Source organism: Pelophylax lessonae (assembly GCF_965119305.1).
Source record: "Pelophylax lessonae genome assembly, chromosome: 12".
In the NCBI taxonomy this organism is placed as follows: Eukaryota; Metazoa; Chordata; class Amphibia; order Anura; family Ranidae; genus Pelophylax; species Pelophylax lessonae.
In genome coordinates, this window is record NC_138779.1 from 55,552,730 (window position 1) to 55,573,169 (window position 20,440).

Genomic DNA, 20,440 nt, shown 5'->3' on the forward strand with positions numbered 1-20,440 from the left:
GGAGCATTCTTCCCACTGACTGTCAAACTAATGTGTCATGAGTTGTAGGATTTTAATTTTTAGCAGGGGTTCCCCGAGACCAGAAATGTATTTCAAGGGTTCCTCTGTGTTGAAAGGGTTGAGAAAGGTTGCATTAATTGCTGTGTGTTAAGTTATTTTGAGGGGACAGCAAATTTACATTGTTATACAAGCTGTACACTCACTACTTTACATTGTAGCAAAGTGTCATTTCTTCAGTGTTGTCACATGAAAAGATATAATAAAATATTTACAAAAATGTGAGGGATGTACTTACTTTTGTGAGAGACTGTGTATATATATATATATATAAGGTTGGCATGCTTGCATACTTCTTAAAGTCTTGGGGGTGGGGCACAGACACATCATAACACCTCCCCCAGTGATCTTTTAGCAGGACGAGCACCCACAGAACAAATCATACAAATCATACTGGATGCCTAATATGAAAGATCAGCTTATTTGCATATTAGCAGCTCCTCCCATCTTCTAAAAATTTTTTTTTTTAAATGAGATCTATTAACTATGTACAACTATGATCAGAAAATGTACTTTGTGTGGATATATAGAAGGGTGGATATATATATAGAAGAGAAAGTGAGTACCGGGCTGAATTCATGTGAACTGAGCTTGTTTCTAAGATTCTTATCAAGACCCCCTTCTTTGGAATATACAATATATTACCAAAAGTATTGTGACGCCTACCTTTACAGGCACATGAAATTTATTGGCGACCTCATAAATGCGCTTCTGAAAGAATGGTCAAATATTCCCATGGACACACTCCTAAACCTTGTGGACAGCCTTCCTAGAAGAGTTGAAGCTGTTATAGCTGCAAAGGGTGGGCCAACTCAATATTGAACCCATGGACTAAGACTGGAAGTTCATGTGCGTGTAAAGGCAGGCGTCCCAATACTTTTGGTAATATAGTATATGTGCCTTGACTACTTTGACTACCATGCTGTCTTTATGGTGACTTACTCACATTGGGTCTGGATGATTTCCCATTGGGAAGTTGGTCCTTTTATTTTAAAATTATGTGTACAAGACCATTGGCTGTTTCACCTTTTCTTACTTATTTGCACCTCTATAGGGCAACATACGCATGCTATGAATTATAGGCTACCCTACTGGCTGATATCACTCTATTAAAGATTAGTATTGGGTTCCATTGTACAGATTCTGTTACATGTACTTCTGAGGAAGGATTCCTGAAATGCGTAGACTCCGCATGTGAACTGTAATCGGAATCTTTGCATGTTTTGAACCTCTATGTAGAGAGTCATTTTTAATGTTGTGTAATAGATTTTTAATAGTACATAATAAGGTTGTTTTTATGGTACTCTCTTCTATATGTCCATACAAAGCCCATGAATACATATCCTGTTCATAGTTGTATATGATTTGCTAGGATGTGGACTTATAGCACACACAGTCTTGGTTTCTCGAAGGAAGAAAAAGAAAAGCGCCACTCTGAGTGCAGTAAACTCGGTACTTTATTTTTTTATATTTTTTCTGACATTTTTCTTTTTAGTAGTACCTTTTCAGTAGTAGGTCTCAATTCAACTTGTATGAGATTGAAATTGTATTGTAATATACGACCACATCGATGTACATTCCCTTATATACTTAACATCATCTATGATTAGTTATTAGGTCTCAGTGCCGTTCAGGTGTCTTTAGCTAGGTATTGGTTGTAATAGACTCTTCTTAGGACACTGCGGCAGCAGACTGTCCCTTCCCTATATAATGCCCTTTTCTAAGATGGCGGTTTCAGAGGCCTGAGGAAGGAGCGCATGCTCCGACAACGCGTCGCCTACGTCATCACGCCCTACGTTCCACGCCCAACCCGGAAGTCCGCCGCCGAAGGTGCTGCTGGTGTCCCCTAGGTCCGCACATCGCTGACTCTTGCAGTCAGTCACGGATTTGTCTGGAGCACAACAGCCCCCCCCTCGCTGAGGCCTTGGACCTACCGATCATCTGAGGAATTCATCATGCTTTTATATTTTTTATCTTGTGAGTACCCATGATGGTATATGGCTAATAAAGTACCGAGTTTACTGCACTCAGAGTGGCGCTTTTCTTTTTCTTCCAGTATCCTGCAAGTTTCTTCTTCTACACTTGAGATTAAGCTGCCTTCAGGAGAGCACAGACCGGTTTCATGTATGGACTCCATGGACTCTTTTATAACATCTTTCAGGTCCGTTTAGTTTTCCTTTGATTATTAGGAGCCCATTAAGGTTACTTTTCAGTCCGGTTGCGCCAGTCCTTTTATGTTTTTTTAGTCTTGGTTTCTCTCCCGCTAAATATCTATTAATTAATAAACACTTACTGTATGGTAATTTATGAACTGTGTGGCAAATGCTTGAAAACAGAATTTAGTCATTTTTATTTTAAACAGAGTTACAATATAAAATGCCAAATTCGAAATCAGACTGGTAGGTTTTATTCCAAATGAAGCAGAATGAGGTGAGCAATGCTAAAACGAAAAGACAAGCGCTATGAGCCTCATTAATGCCATTCGCCGTTCGCCGAGCTGCTCTGGAATAATGAATCCGGTTGCTACGGACAACAAACGGATCCTGCAAACACTTTGTAAAACAAGGTCAGTTATTTTTAATCTATAATAAATACAACCATTCTATGCAAGAGTTGATTGGGTGAGCCATAACAAAAGGCCCCTGGGGCTGAATCCTCAGAGATACGGGAAAGTTGCACAGAAATCGTAATCCTCTATCCCGCTTCTGTCGCTGTAACCTCTCGCTAACTGACAGCTTGTCATGCCCTCCCTCAATATGTTCCAAACACACAGCTACAATCATGTAACACTTCTTCCAAATTTAGCTGTCTCTCACGGCTTCAATTCCCCCAGCTGCCAATTAAATTAATAACCGGGAAAAGTAACGCCGCTGTGTCTCCAAAACGCCACCGACATATTGCTTGTTACATAAGCGGTAAAGAAGCGGAAAGCAGAAAAAGTATGAAAGTGCAGAGCGGAGCCGAGGCAGCCGCAGAGCCATCACCCTCTAACGCTCTCTTGGTTTCTCTAACGAACCCACCGTCACTGGAGACACACTTACAGGAGGTCGGAGCTCGGTGAGGCTTGATCATTTTGTGCTCTGTTTTTTGGGTCAGCTTTTCTTAGATATTTGGTGTCATTTTTAGATTTGACACACATTTTTGCATTTATTTTTTTTAATTCAATTAAAAAAGTTGACCTCCAAGCAGATATAAAAGATACAAATTATAAGAGCCCTGAGTTTATTAATAAATTACAAAATGTATTCTTTTAAGTCCAAGCAGATGCAGATCCTAACAGTTGCTCCAGTGCTGGTTTCATAGCAGACGCAGCAAGAATCAAACCCTGCCTCCCTCTCCTAAAATGTTACTGGTCTTTGGATAAAGGGGAACTTACCCAAGTTGATTCTAGTCAACCGTGAGTCAAATCAGGGTAGGGTACTCCACCAATTTGGTGTGATTTTATTTTTTTCTTGCCCCACCCTGCCCCCTGTGTTTTATACTGGTATTTACACTGATATTATTAGATTTACTGTTTGTCCATACATTTTCTGTAGATACGCATGCATCTGCTCCTGATGAAGTGGAGCGAGGTCCACGAAACGCATCGAGCCTGTTGATGCAAATTTATCACAATCATGCGTTTCTATACTTACTGTATACATATTTCTGTTCAACATGTATTTTTGTTTGTTGATATCCATAACACATACAGTATATACGTTCTATATGTTATGATTCGGTTGTAGCCCAGGGAAACCATTGTATCTGGAATGTATTTTCTATCATGCAATCATTTTATCAATTGTTGATGAGTTTTTTTAATACATTTGCTCTCAACATTACCTTCTTTTATATTTTATTATATATTACCATTCTACCTACCTACATGTACATATATGAATTATCTTAGGAAATGAGTTTTATTTATACCCACTACAAGTCACGCATGTCATTTAAAGTCCCAAATCCCCTTTTTCTTTCAAGTTTCTTAATACATTACTAAATGTATTCTATTAAGTCCAAGCAGATGCAGATCCTAACAGTTGCTCCAGTGCTGGTTTTAGAGCGGATGCAGCAAGAATCAAACCCTGCCTCCCTCTCCTAAAATTTTACTGGTCTTTGGGTAAAGGGGCTCTTTAAATCAGAGCTGCAGGCTGTTATAAAAGTAATCATTAAGTTATAGCTCCCAACTGTCCCTGATTTTGAACAAAGTCCCTCTTTCCTCCTCATTTGTCCCTCATTTTGGTATGATTGATATAGTTGTAAATAAAATGCACTTTTATTCTTCAAAAAGTGTTTCCCAGTGCTAAACCTTTCATCCAATTTCTAAATTGCTGCATTTGTACATTTCAAAAGCAAATATAAAGAAATAGTAGTGATAAAAAAAAGCACTTGTTGGTTTAACAAATTATATTTTTGTATAGCTCTCCTTTAAGGAGGTGTGGCAGCAGAGGAGGACTGGCCCAGGGGGAATGGGGGCAATTGCCCCCTGGGCTGCTCTGATGCCCCATAAAAAGGCTGCACCTTTTCTTACACAGTCATGCCTAAAGGATTCCTAAGAAGTAAAAAGTTCCCGCCGCTGATCTACTGAGCGTGGGTTTAAGACAAGAACAGAGTGCAGGTTCCCCCCCCCCCCCCCCCCATCTTGGATGGTGTAAACTGTGTCTGAGCAGAGGCTGGTTCCATGCCCCAGTTGAGACTCTCCTCCCTCAGCCAGCCCCAACCAAGCTGTCCCAGCTCCCCCCAACCGCCCCCTGCTGGCCAGGTCAGGAACCCAGATTGGGTCGGTGAGTAGAGAGTATCTGGAGTGGAGTTTCAGCCTGGAATGGGGGTCAGGAGGAGGCCGGGAAGAGGGAGAGTGGGAGGGGGGGCTGAATTGCTGCACCATGGGCCTCTGGTTTGTACTTGCCCCCTGGGCTGAAAGTTGGCAATCAGCCCCTGCATGGCAGGGTGTGTGTTCTATGCCTGCATTCTTTTGCTTATAGGTGTATCTCATTCCTACATTTATTTGTTTAAATGCAAGCATTGTAAGTACCTGAATGTGACTTGTTATAAGCTTCTCACAGGCCCTGTACAGCAGAGCTCACACTGGGGAGGGAGAAGCAGCATGAGGAGCCAATCAGCTGTGCTGCAAAGCTCATGGACTGACATGCTGATAGCAGGAGAGAGCAGAGCGACAAAGAGATGAGCTCATCTGTCTGCTGCTTCTCCTTTCACTGTCAAGTCACAGGCTGGGGGAGAGACAAGGCCCGTAAACGTTGCGGGTGAAAGGTGCTAAAAACAGGCGGTTGAGCTGTGGTTTTACCACCTCGTGGCTGCCCACCGAAAAGTGTACAATACAGCCAGGGCAGGCTCTTTACATGATGTGGTAAATTTAATAAAGCATGCCATGTTGTCAGGCGGCACTAGCTGCAACCTCAGCCCTTCCAATCAATGGGGCTGCAGCACAACCAGGAGCCAAATCGTTGATTTACATATGATTTACATATGTGGCACATTAGTCTCATTATAAATTGTTGCACAGGAGGAAAAGAGACAAAAAAATAAGCTTCCTGTCACCTCCTGAATGTCTGACAATGGCTGCTTAGCCACACATGGGCTAGTGGGAACATAGCCTTTTTGAACTAGAGCAGTGGTCTCCAAACTGTGGCCCAGAGGCTGAATGTGGCCCTTTGCTTCCCTTTATCTGGCCCTTGGGGCACTGTTCCTTTATCTGATACGAGGACCATTCCTTCCACTGACAACAAAACTATTCAGCCCTCTGACACAAACTATGGGGCATTATTCCTTCCACTGACACCAATGATGGGGTATTAGTCTTTCCCCTGACACCGATGTTGAGGCATTAGTCTTTCCACTGACACCAATGATGGGGCATTAGTCTTTCCACTGACACCAATGATAGGGTATTTGTCTTTCCACTGACACCAATGATGGGGCATTAGTCTTTCCACTGACACCAATGATGGGGTATTAGTCTTTCCACTGACACCAATGATGGGGCATTATTCCTTCCACTGACATCAATGATGGGGCATTATTCCTTCCACTGACAACAATGATGGGGTATTAGTCTTTCCACTGACACCAATCATGGGGCATTATTCCTTCCACTGACAACAATGATGGGGTATTAGTCTTTCCACTGACACCAATGATGGGGCATTATTCCTTCTACTGACACCAATGATGGGGCATTATTCCTTCTACTGACACCAATGATGGGGCATTAGTCTTTCCACTGACACTAATGATGGGGCCTTAGTCTTTCCACTGACACTAATGATGGGGCCTTAGTCTTTCCACTGACACTAATGATGGGGCCTTAGTCTTTCCACTGACACCAATGATGGGGCATTAGTCTTTCCACTGACACTAAAGGTGTGACATAATTCTTCCACCTGATATAAACAACTGGGCATTAATTCTCCCACTAATACCAATGATGGGCTTCCATTCATACTGACCACAGGCACTATATTATTTTTTTACTCCCACTGACCACCAAGCCTGAGACATTGTCTACTCCCACTCACTGGCCACAATCTGGCACCCTTAAACTGGATACACACTCTACAATCTTCTTTAGATTTTTTCCTTTAGATTTACCAAAACCACATAATATGAGGTCAGACCTAAACACTTACAATTAGTATGCAATCAGGCAGGCCCTTGCACTACATACTTGAAATCTAAAGGAAATCAAACAACAAAAGTTGTATTGTGTGTATCCAGCTTTAGGCTCCATGCACACTAACGTTTTTTTTTAAGCTCCTAGAAGCTGTTATTAGCATTTTTTTCTGCATCTTTTCTGAATTTTTTTTCTGCTCCTAGAAGCTTAATAGTGTTATCCTATGTCTCCATGCACACTTTGCACACTGCTTTAGGCTATTAGCATTTTTTGAGCTTCAGCTTCTAGGAGCAGAAAAAAAATTGTTTTTGTAGAGTTTCTTGGAGTGTTTTTTTCCAGCAGAAAAAAAGCTGAATGCTCCTAACTGCTTCTAAATGCTACTAAAATGCTACTAACATCTTTTTTTTTATTTTATTTTTATTTTTTCTTCGTGTACTGCAAGAACGCTAATAAAATGCTGATGTTCCTAAAAGCTTCTAAATGCTTCCAAAGGCTACTAAAATGCTACTAGAAGCTGACACAAAAATGCTATTATCAGCATTTTTTCTAGCTTTTTTTAGCTTATGAAAAATGCAAGTGTGCATAAAGCCTAAAAGTCTAAAGAATACAGAACTGGACTTTTGTTTAGAAAGTTTGAAGATCCCTAAACTAGAGCATTGGAAAGTCAGGTCTCCTGCCCTGCCAGACAGGACCATGCCATTTAACAGAGCTGTGTAAATCTCATGACAGGATAGACAGAAATACAAATCCTTTGGCAGGTGAAACTGCTCACTCATATTAATTTATTCTCTGGACAAATAATTATCACTCAATTGGCTAAGAGGTGTCAAAAAAACATAAACATGATTAAAAAAAAAAAACTAATACACAAAACACTGTGGAATTCAACGGAAAGCATTTGGCCATTTGCTGGATCACTTTTTCTTATTTGTCCCTATTTTTAAAAAAAGACATTTTCTGGAAGATGAGCATTGACAGCCTTCAGAGCTAAGTGGGAGAGGAAGCCCATTCCATATGATAAGAGGAATTTGTGATGCCAGTCTCAGTGGTAACTTGGCACCAGTCAAAGACTTGTCAAGAATTTTTGCTGACACATCTCATGTAAGTAAGATTTTGCAATTGTTGTCACTTTTATTCTTTATTACATGCACTGGTCAGGTTTGTGGCTTTGTAAAAAATCTACTGAGAGTGCCAGACCAAAGATCTAAGAGTCCAAAATCTTTTAAAGTGGTTGTAAACCTCAGACATTAAATATGAACAAAGCATATCCCTCTATAGTGGGTACAGTACATTTCTCAATTAAGAGCACTAAGTGTCATTTCTGTCTGATGCTTCCTTCCTCTGCTATCAGCATGAATGAAAGGCGACAGGGGAGGGATCTCCAGCTGATTGACAGCCTCAATCGGAAATCAAATGTGCTGTGTAGAGGGGGGTGTGTCCCTTCCCTCCAATCAGCTCTCAGAACTCTCCTCACCGAGCTCTGCAGAGTGTAACTTCAGCTCTCTGCTCTCTTTTTTTCTGACAGCTCAGACAAGCTTTAATAATTCTGGACTTTAGATGGATGTAGAGTAGAGGCTTTTCAGTTTACTGTATATATGTAATGGTTTACAACCACTTTGCTGTAAGTTCCTAACCTAAACATATAACAGCCAAACACATTTTAAATGCTCAAATATCTCTCCCTTCTTTAGAGCTACAAGACAGAGTCCCTGAAGAAGGGGGAGATTTGTGAGCCCCCAAAGGAATTGGATGTCTATGTTTCCTTCTTATAAATTACCACCGATCCTATTTTGAACCTACAGTAGATCTTTGGTCTGGCGCGCTCAGTGGACATTTTACACGTAGATCCTAAATCCTAGCTAAGGGGCACCCTGTTTTATTTATTTATTTTGCTTTTTTTGTAAACCTTCCTCACCAGAACCTTTGTGTTCCATACAAGTCTGAATAACTAAAACCAACACCTCTGATATACGTTAGGTTCGTGACAAAGTGTACATTTATTTTGCTCTGCTAATAAGGCTGGCAAATATTCAGAGATGTACTGTTGGAGAAAAATAACAATATTGCTAAATACTAAAATGATAAATCAAAAACAATATGCAAAAAAAAAAAAAAAGTACAAAAATTATACAATTTATGTGTTTCTAACTCAAGCCTTTTTTTCTTTTGTAAAGAATGTGCAAAGGTAAAATGTGCCTGTTGTTTATTTTTTCCTGTAATCCAAATGGGCGGATTTTCTTTCACTCCCTTTTCCTGTGACATCCGTATAAGAAATAGGGGATTGGTTGTCACCATACCAGGACAGAAAGAGAAGGATACCTAGTTATTTCTCGCCTCGACTATTGCAACTCCCTTCTCATAGGCCTACCACTTCATAGGCTATCCCCTCTTCAGTCTATCATGAACGCTGCTGCCAGGCTTATCCACCTTACCAACCGCTCAGCGTCTGCCAATCCCTACACTGGCTCCCGATTGCCCAGCGAATTAAATTCAAAATACTAACCACAACATACAAAGCCATTCACAACTCTGCCCCGAGCTACACCACCAATCTTGTCTCCAAATATCACCCAAACCGTCCTCTCCGCTCCTCTCAAGACCTCCTACTCTCAAGCTCCCTTGTCTCCTCCTCTCATGCTCGTCTCCAGGATTTCTCCAGGGCCTCTCCCATCCTCTGGAACGCTCTACCTCAACCTGTACGGCTATCTCCATCTCCTACTCTAGCTGCTTTCAGGCGATCCCTGAAAACTAATTTCTTCAGGGAAGCCTATCACACCGCCAACTAATATGCCATCAGCTCATTCCCTACTCTTACCCCTTGTAACACCTGCCCCACCCCATTAGATTGTAAGCTCTGCTAAGCAGTGCCCTCTGAATCCTCTTGTATTTTATTGTATTGTATATGTACTGTCTCCCTCTAATATGGTAAAGCGCTGCGTAAATTGCTGGCGCTATAGAAATCCTTATTAATAATAATAATAATAATAGCGATAAAACATTGTCAGGAGTGCTAACTCTTCCCCATTCTACTAACAATGTGTTTCTGTCTGTGCCCCCTTTGGAGAGATCTTCTTGTCTTCCTGTCCTGACAGAATGTATGGGGAAATCTCTCCAAAAAAGGATACAGAGAGAAACACTGAAAAGTGACAGGAAAAAAAGGCCTTTCTGAGTATACAGTAGATCCATGTTTGACCCAAGCATGTTTAAATTAATTTATACACTACTCTTTAAAATAACACTTTCTAATGTTACTCTTGAACTTTCCTCCTGCTAGTTCCAAGTTTTGCCCACATGTTCTCAACCTTAGCGTCACACTGAAGATGGCAGATGGCAATAAGACCTGTAAAGAGGCTTGAATTGTTACAAATTTCATCCAAAACCAGGGCTTTTTTTCAGCGGGAACGCGGGGGAACGCAATTCCGGCGCCTCCAGAACTGAATGTATGTAATGTATGTTGCTGGGGATCAGTTGTTGCTGGGAGGGAGGTACTGTAGAGGAAGTGGTCTATTGATGCTGGCTACTGAGGAACCTTTTGTTGCTGGAAGGGATCTATTTTTGCAGGGGGGGGGTCTATTGTTGCTGGTAGGCATCTATTGTTGCTGGGGGTGAATCTTATGTTGCAGGGGGTCAATTGTTGCTGGGAGGGATGTACTGTTGAGGGAGGGGTCTTTGTTTCTGGCTGCTGGAGGGTCTATTGATGCCGGCTGTTGGGAGTCTATTGTTGCTGGGGTGGATCTATTGTTGTTGGAGTGTCCATGCTAGATCTATTTTACTGTCTTTCTTGTTATCATTAACAAATTCCATCCAAAATACTTAGCACCACAAAATAATACTTGGGTCTCTATTCTCTAAAAGGGAGGTGGGTAAGGGGCGGAACCAAGGAACGGTTCATGGAGGTGGGTAAGGGGCAGAGGCGAAGGGTGACTTAAAAGAGAAGAGTTCCTGAACCTATTCTCTGAGAAAAAAAGCCCTGTCCAAAACTAAATAGGAAGCTTCAGCTGGAGTTTGACTATAAAGGGTAAGTGAAAATAAAGTGAATAGTTAGCCTTAGACCAAAGGTGCATGTACAGTTATGAAGTTTCACAGTTAGACATTACCTCCTCTCCTGTGCTTTCGTCACCTGGGATGGGACCAGAAGCCGGTTGGTCTCCATTATTCTCAGTTTTTTGTTCCTCATTTTCCTCCGTAACAGTGGGCTCAATTGTCTGGTCACTGGAGTCATTTATATCAGGCTGCTTGGTTATCTCAGCCATCTGGTCATTGGTCTCCTCTACATTGGAGTGTCCATTGATCTGTGCTACCTGTTCAGCAGTGTCCACTACATCACTCTGTCCATCACTCTGTCCAGTAGTCATAGCTGTCTGGTCACTATTATCCTCTATAATGGGTTGTTCAGCTGTCTGGTCCTTTCTGTCCTCAGTGGTTTCATGAACTTGATCGTTTATGTCCTTTACCAAGTTTTGGTCAGCCGTCATAGTCAATGACTCAGGTTCTTCAGCTTGTTCCTGGTTGCTTTCTTGCTCTATCTCCATGCCAGTAACCGTCTCTTCCCCAGAGGAAGGAGGTTCTGTAGCCTCAATTTCAGGGTCTTCTGGTGTGATCCCATCTCCTTTATCAGCTTGTACCCCATTATCATCTGTCATAACCTCATTGTTCATCTTATGGTCCACAGCCTCGTCCTTTTCTTCAGATGTGTCTACCTGGAGCCCATCTTGTACACTGTGCTGATGTTCTTGCTGATCTGTTTCTGAAGTAAGGGCTTCTGCTACAGTGCTGTCGTCTGAAACATCCGTTATATTTGCTTCTGCACTAGATGGGCTCTCAAGTGATACCCCAGGATCAGAGATGTTTTGTATCACTTCTGTGGATCCAACAAGTGGGGGTTCTGTGTGTTCTGCAGAATCGAAGTCAGTCCTGTCTGTCTTCTGCTCTTCATCCTGAGTAACGGAAGATGAAGGCTCGGAGATATTTGGCCTAGAGAAAAATCAGAAATGCTGAAACCAACATGTGCAATTTTACACGGATAGTAATGATCATTTGTCACTTGTAGGCTCAGACCAACTGACATATGGTGTTCCAGGACCTATTCACAATGACTACTGGGATTTAAGAACAATGACGTACCAATGCTAAAGGAACTATATATAAAAACCAAAGACAGCAAAAATGTAAACAAAGGAAGTATTTTTGCCCATAGAGGCTAATCCTGGTTTAATCCTGTATTTTCTGAAAAATACAATGAGAATTGTTATTGGTCATTAGATGCAACAATTCCATTTTGGTTCACATTTTCCTTTCTCTAGCTTTTAGAGCTTCGGTCAGGTTTTTAATGTCTGGGAAAAGAAGACAAAAAAGAAAAGGGGCGCACCGACCTAGTGCATCACCACTAAAACCATTTATTAAAATATTAAAAAAGTATACAGTATACTCACAAGGCAGGTGTGATAGTACACACATCAATATTGCACATCAAATCTCCAAGGTAGCCAAAGTCCCACACAAAGCTGAATGGCATGCAGTGTGCCGTACTGGGCTGCTATGGCTGGGCTGACGCGTTTCAGGGGTGAGCCCCCTTCCTCAGAGCCAGAAAATTTGCTGCTGCTTTTTTTAATGTCATCTGTGATTCCATTGGGGATATTTACCCTCACTTTCTTTCAGGGCAGAAAGTGATTTGAAATCTATTCTAAACACCTATTTAGTAGTAGAACTACTTACAATGTGTTTACTTCTGCCCATACCTTCCTGCCATGGCTTCCCCTTTTTCTTGTGTAGGTGTCACACAAAATGAGAGAAAACACCCCAATGGAGTAAGAGACAGAAATAATAACCTGACAAAAAGTTAGCTTTTCCCCAACTCCATTCAAAATTGAAAAAAAAAAAAAATATTATACTGGAGTTAGGAATATGTGAAATGGACCCAAAGATTTTTTTAGAGTTAATAACATAAAATAGAGAAGCCAAAGACACCCAAGGTAGCTAGTACTATCAGAAGAAGGTCAGTGATAGCAGACTTCTTCTACTACAGGGTTCGGGCTATAGAACAAGGATCCTTTTTATGTTTTTAGTTTTCTAAGTATTTGACTTTTCATAAATTAACAACTTATTTATTCCATTTTTGGAATCACTGTTAAATTACCATCCCTCCATTGTCCCCCTATTCATTTCTCCCTCCTCTGTCCCCTCTATTGCTCCCCCTTTGCCCCTACAGCATTCCCTATTTTATTTTCTCTATTGCTCCCTACCTCACCCCCTTCTATCGCTACCGCCTTCATTTCCTCCATTGCTCCCTTTTTCACCATCTCCATCGCTTCCTTCCTCATTCCCTCTATTTCTCCCTTCTGCACCCTCTGCATCACTTCCTCCTTCACCTCCTCCATTGTTCCCTCCTTCATCCCCTCCATTGCTACCGCCATTATCCTCTCCATCTCTTCCTCCTTTGTGCCCTCTATCGCTCTCTTCTTTATTCTCTCCATTGCTCCCTCCTTTGTCCTCTTCATTGCTCCCTTCTTCATTCCCTCCATTGCTCCCTCCCTCACCCTTTTCCATTGCTCCCTCCCTCATTTTCACCATTCCTCCCTCCTTCACCACCCTCAATCACTCCCTCCTTCATTCGTTCCATTGATTCGCTCTCCAGTCCCTTAATTGCTTCCTCCTACTCCCCCTCCTTCACCCTCTCCATCTCTCCTTCTTTCATTCAGTAATTGCTTCCTCCTTCATTCCCTCCATTGCTCCCTTCCTCATCCCCTTCTATTGCTCCCTCCCTCATTTCCTCTATTGTTCCCTCCTTCACCCCCCTCAATCAATCCTTCATTCATTCCTTCCATTGTTTCCCTCTCTATCTCTCCACCCCCTCCATTGCTCCCACCTTCACCCCCTCCATTGCTCCATCTTTCACTCCCACTATTGCTCTCTCCTTCAACCTCTCCTTCTCTAGACACTATGTTGCTGAGCACAAAGTATTGTTACGAAAGAAAATGCCTGGGTTTTTTTAAATAACACTCTCCCCTCATTCCTGAAAACAATGGCACAGTCTCTTACACTATTTAGGCTGTTGCTAGGCAACACAATGACTGGGGAGACAGAAAGTAGATCTCCCCGGTACAGTCTGGTAAGACATTTTTGGATGACAATAGTACAGTCTGACAGACAACTTAATGACAGGGAAGCTGATTCACATATCTCCCCACAATAAACAGTGGTATGGTCCAACCGTGGTGGTTGTTCATAGCATAGCTCTCCATGGAATGTGGATGCTTCTAAGAAATTTAGCTTGCTGCTCATGGGTAGTATTGGTACAGTCTGTTAAGCTTTTAGGCTGTTATCAGTAACTTTGGTTCCCGGGGGGGGGGGGGGGGGGGGTGGTTGCTAACACATACCCTTCTCTGAGATGACAATGGTACAGCCCATGGGGGGTGTAGCAGTGGGAAATAATAATGGTTGTGAAGCAAAGTCAAGGTTCTAGTCTGTGTAGCAGTCTTCGGAATAATATACATCAGGCTTATAAAGTGTATCCTAAGCCAAAACTTTTTTTCGGAAAGAGAAAGCAATTGGCAAAACTTCTGTCTGTGTCCCATTGCACAGATTTCCTTTCACTTCCTGTATCAAAGACTCAACATGAAACTAGAGGAAATCTCTCTAAAGTGAGGCTAAATCCCTTGTTAGAGAGTTGTTACTAGAACATTGGTCCCATTAGATGATTTTTCTTCAGTTCCTGTTATGTGGTCAACTGTATCATTTCAGATTTACATTCTTTCTCTATCTGTATGAAAATGGCCAGTAGGACAAATAAAGAGGATAAACCTTCCAGTGTGGACACAGAGAGCAATTAAATATTTACTGAATTTCTAATCCCTCCACATTCCATCCTCATCCTAATAAAAAGAGCTTTGGCTTCAGACACACTGAAGATTTTACCCCCTTCCTGACCAGGGGGTTTTTTGCGATTTTTTACTGCATGATTTTAACGGTCAGTTGCGCGGCCGTGCGACGCTGTACCTAAACGAATTTGACGTCCTTTTTTTCCCACAAACAGAGCTTTCTTTTGGTTGTATTTGATCATGCGCTATAAACAAAAAAAGAGCGTAAATTTTGCAAAAATAACAATATTTTTCACATTTTTATATGAAATTCCCCCAAAAAAATGTAAAAATCAAAATTTTTTAACATTTTCGGCCAATTTGTTTTATGCTACATATGTTTGGTAAAAAAAATCGCAAAAAGCGTATTTTGATTGGTTTGCGCAAAAGTTATCGCGTTTACTAACAAAGGGAAAGATTTTTGTCATTTTTGGTGTTTTTTTTTTTTACGAGTAATGGCGGCGATCTGCGACTTTTTTTTTTTTTGCGGGACTGCGACATTTTGGCGGACAGATCGGACCCTTGACTGACATTTTTGACACTTTTGGGGGTACCAGTGACATTACTGCAGTAATCAGTGCTATACATATGCACTGTTACTTCTGGCTAGGCAGACCATTGGAAATCCTTTGTCCCTGCCAGGAGCCTTGCTCCTCAGGGATCAGGGTAGAGGTCCTACTCCTTCAGGGGGGTGGACAAAGCACACCCCTAAGTGCACTTTCTTGCGTGTGTTCACATGCACCTTTTTTGTGTTCACTTACAGTTTTTTTTTTCATTTCAGGATTTGCACCACCGCAGATTTAAAAAAAACGTCTGAAACCTCTCCCTGCCACTAAGCACTGCCCCTGACAGACTGGTGAACTGTCCATACGCTGCCCGCATGCAAAATGCACATCAAGCCCAGTAGCTATTGTCCTAAATAGACCCTGCCTGACCCAAGATGGTCGCCAGGGTCACATGGGGCATCAGCATTCAATCGGATAGCTGCCACAGTGACCTAGGGAACCATAGAGGCACCACATTCCTCTTAAATTCCTCTCCCTCTGTAATGCTGCTGAAGTTTGAATGCCACCTGCAGTGGAGAAAGCAGACTGCAGCTGTCTACAGGTGCTCATATTTGTATGCAGACCATCCTAGGTACTGCCAACATGTAATGCTGAGCTTTCATGATTGGAGGGCCGGAAATCCAGTGAATAGAAGGGGTAGAACGGGGACAGTCAGGTTGGGGAGGACGTAGATAAATGTTACTTGACGTTCTGCAGCCAGGAAATCAGGTGGGCTCTGACTTTCTGCAGCTTCTAATGCACATTGTGGGAAGCTCACAGTGTGCAGTGAAATCAGAGTAAGCCGTTTCAGTACAGGAGAAGAGCCTATGCAACTGTGCAAGACTGATGGGAAGGCTGGAGGTCAGAATTTTCTTTGATTTGTATTCTCCTGTGTATCACATTTCCATCCCGTCCTCACAGTCCCTCCATTCTTAGTTGCACATCAGGATTTCCCTGGTCTGTATGCGCAGAGCACTCCGTGGGACGTCAGACCTCAATGTTGGATGCTTCAGGGCTCCGCAGCTCGCTCTCAGCCATATCATTGTGACCTAATTCACACTTGTGATCTCCGTGAACAGTAAGGTGTTATAGTATGTAATGATGTGACTGACACTCGGCTGGCAGTACAATAAAACACCGAGTGCTCAGTATCGGCATCTGGCTGTATATGACTCATTCACCCCTAAACACACACATGGAAATCCTTACCGGTGATTATCATACTAAGTACGGAACTTATGGGATCTTATTTCAGCAGCGTCTCATTGGTGGAAATGTAAAGTGGGGTACACACTATGAGAAAATCGCAAGAAAAGGCCTGTACGAGGAACGATCGTTCGATTTTCGCATTGTATGTATATAACTTTCCATATCTGATTAAGATTTTCCAAACTAAAATTTCCTAAGGGACAAACTCCAAACTTTTTGTGAACAGATCTAACGATTTTCATCTAACCTCTTAAGAACCGACCCATGCAAATATACTGCGACAGGGCGGCCCTCCTGCGCAAAATCATGTACCTGTAGGTTATTTTGTGCAGTGGGTCTGAGGCTCCCGCTGTGATTGGACATAGCGTGACCCAATCAGCGGGTCCGGAGGACGCAATGTCTACCTGGAGCCACCGGTCATTCTTAGGAGAGACAAAACGTTGGTCTGCCTATGTAAACAAGGCAGACCGCTGTTCCGTGAGAGGAGAAGATAGAGATCTTGTGTTTCTGCTAAGCAGAAACACGGATTTCTGTCTTCCTCCAGTCAAAGCACCCCTCATACAGTTAGAAAGCACTCCCTAGGAGCACAGCTTAACCCTTCGATCTCCCCTGATGTTAACCCCTTCCCTGCCAGTGTCATTAGTACAGTTACAGTGCATTTTTTTTAGCACTGATCACTGTAATAATATCACTGGTCCACAAAAAGTGTCAAAAGTGTTAGTTAGGTGCCTGATTTGTCCGCTGCAATGTCGCAGTCCTGCTAAAAATCGCTGATCGCCGCTATTACTAGTAAAAAAAAATAAATAAAAATTCCATAAAAATATCCTATAGTTTTTAGACGCTATAACTTTTGCGCAAACCAATCAATATACACCTATTGGGATTTTTTAACAAAAACATGTAGCAGAATATATATTGGGCTAAATTCATGAAAAAAAATGATTTTTTACTATTTTTTATTGGGTATGTTTTATAGAAAAAAAATAAAAATATTTAAAAAAAAATTGGCGGTCTTTTTTTGTTTTAAGCGCAAAAAATAAAAACCGCAGAGGTGATCAAATACCACCAAAATAAAGTTCTATTTCTGGGGAAAAAGAACATCTATATAATATATATATATATATATATATATATATATATAATTATTATTTGGGAACAGCATCGCACGACCGCAAAATTGTCAGTTAAATTAACGCATTGCAGTATTGCAAAAAAAAGGCCTGGTCATGATGGGGGCAAACCTTCTGGGGCTGAAGTGGTTAATGTGGTATCGGAAACGAACGACTGCGCATGATCAGAAACAATAATCAGCAAAAAAAAAACCTTTGTCATCCGAGAATTTTTGTACAATTAATATTATCCTCAGTTTCGACTTGCTGTGAAAACCTGAAGGAAAACCGGATTATCATTCTTCCGATTTTCTCATAGTGTGTACTGGGCTTTACTCGATGTAAAAATTGTTTCTCACTTGATTTAGAGGTACCCTATGCCACGAAGGCAGGCAATTACTTGCATTAATCAGTCAGATGGTGACATTCATTCTTGCACAATTCACATTGACTTTTCTTGGGTGATTCTTCCCTGAGATACTTTGATAAATAAGGGTTTAGCGCTGGGCAAATCCCCTTCTTGCTCTACGGGCTCCAGGGCTTACAAGGCGGAATCTAAACGTTTATTGTTGTAAATAGCGGATGAATTACCAAGGGGTGAAAGAGTTTAACCATTTTATTCCACAGTTTTGCAGTTTGACCAATTTTTTATTTATTTTTTTTAACTTATTTGACAGTTTCGTTGTTTTCATTTTGTAATACAACAATCTGTCAATATTAAAATCTTTGAATATTTGTAAGGCTGGCCATACATGATTCATTTTTTTTTTGTTCAACCAGCAAATTAAACAAAAAAATGAACCAATGCCCCCATCAACACATTCGATATGGATGGGGAAATTACTCCTGCTGAGAAATTTCCCCATCCCATCCATTTCCCCATAAGCCTGCGAGAAGCCTTCTCTGCCAGCAGAATGCAATGAGCAGTGCTGCCAGGGAATCCAATACAGCTCACCATCCAAATCACATCATTGCTACAGTAAAGCATGGAGGTGGTAATATCCTGGTATGGGGGTGTTTCTCTGCGGCAGGAACGGGAGCAAATATTGCAAAGTCTAGATGTGCAAAGTTAGTAGAGACAAATCCCAACAGACTTAGGGCTGAAATTAAAGCAAAAGGCGGTTCAACAAAATATTGACATAAGGGGGTGATCCTTTTTCCAACTTTTTATTTTTTTCTGAAATGTTGATGTTTAATCTTTCACTTGGATGTTATAAGTTGCACTGAGTAAATACAGCTGGATAAAACAAAAACTGTGTCTGTCTTAATGTCAGGCTGCTAAACAACAAAATGTGATTATTTTAAGGGGGGGGGGGGATGATTATTTTTGATACCCTCTGTCTTATAGGCCAGGGGCTGACTCAGTCCACCAGATGCCACCTAAAGCTGACAAATTATCGTTTTTAACCACTTGCCGACCACTCACATGGACCGTACTGCGGCAAAAGTGGCTCGTTATCGTCCAGCGACGTAGACCTATGTTGCTGGTCTCCTCCCCTTGTGGGTGGCGCGCGCGCGCTGCCGGAGGCTCGCTCCTGCGGTATTCAGACACAGCGGGAGTCGGGCCAGGGGAGGAGCGGCGGTGATCACTGCCGCTCTTCCCTGATCGTCGGGGATCGGGTGAGGAGATCCGCCCACTTGTGTAAACAAAGCAGGCGGATCTCCTATGTGACAGGCAGGGACAGATTACAGGATTCAGCATAGCTGAACCTGCGATCTGTGTCTGTGTCACACAGTCCCCTCCCCCCACACACGTCAGTAAGCACCAGGCATACATTTAACCCCTTGATCACCAATAAAGTTAACCCCCTCCCTGCCAGTGTCATTATTACAGTAACAGTACATATTTTTAGCACTGATTACTGTAGTAATGTCACTGGTACCCCCAAAAGTGTCAAAAATGTCAGTCAGGGGTCCAATCTGTCCGCCGCAATGTCGCAGTCCCGCAAAAAAAAACGCAGATCGCCGCCATTGCTAGTTAAAAAAAAAAACAATAAAAATTACAAATTTCCCTTAGTTAGTAGCTGCGATAACTTTTGCGCAAACCAATCAAAATACGCTTATTGCGATTTTTTTACCAAACATATGTAGCAGAAAACAAATTGGCCTAAAATGTTAAAAAATTTTGATTTTTACATTTTTTTGGGGGGGAATTTCATATAAAAAAATGTGAAAAATATTGTTATTTTTTCAAAATTGTCGCACTTTTTTTGTTTATAGCACAAAAAGTAAAAATTGCACAGGTGATCAAATACCACCAAAAGAAAGCTCTATTTGTGGGGGAAAAAAGAACATACCTTTAATTTGGGTAAAGCATCGCACGACCGCGCAATTGTCCGTTAAATTAACGCAGTGCCGAATCGCAAAATATGGCCTGGTCAGGAATGGGGTAAAATCTTCCAGTCTTAAAGCGGTTAAAAATACGCTCATTGAGAATTTTATTGTCAAAGACATGTAGCTAAATACATTTTGGCCTAAATATATGACAAAAATTGAATATATTGGATATTTTTTAACTGTCAAAGTAGAAAAATATTGTTATTTTTTCAAAATTGTTGCTTTTTTTTTTATTAATATCGCAAAAAATGAAAAGGGCAGAGGTGATCAAATACCACCAAAAGAAAGCTCTGTTTGTGGGAAAAAAAAGGAAGTAAATTTTGTTTGGGTACGGCATTGTATGACCGCGCAATTGTCAGTTAAAGTCGCACAGTGCCAAGTTGCAAAAAGTGGCCTGGACGTAAAGCAGGAAAATCCTCCGGTGGTAAAGTGGTTAAGGGGCAAACTGTCCCTTCAAGAAATCTTCCAGTTAACTATTTTCTTATTGCACAGAATTTTGTGATCAGGTGACTCAGGTTATTCAGCATTTATTCTTCATCATACAAGATTTCATTCGGTATTTTTGAAGTTTGCTGTTCACCATATAAGACACTTACCATGGCTGAGATCACACAGAGGATGGTCATGTGACCACATGCCCAGGCATGATAACTTTCTGCACATAGTTAATTGGTCAATTTTTAGTAATGTAAAGTTCAGAGGTCAGTATTAAGT

At 41.6% G+C, this 20,440-nt stretch overlaps 1 protein-coding gene across 1 annotated transcript in view; it reads right to left on the reverse strand.

The window, feature by feature from the left end:
* SPA17 (sperm autoantigenic protein 17) overlaps positions 1–20,440 on the reverse strand; it is a 142,317-nt gene that overhangs the window by 74,732 nt on the left and 47,145 nt on the right. The window contains exon 7 of the mRNA XM_082273539.1: positions 10,768–11,644. Within this exon, the coding sequence (XP_082129665.1) occupies positions 10,768–11,644 (877 nt within the window). The remainder of the gene's footprint in view (positions 1–10,767; positions 11,645–20,440) is intronic.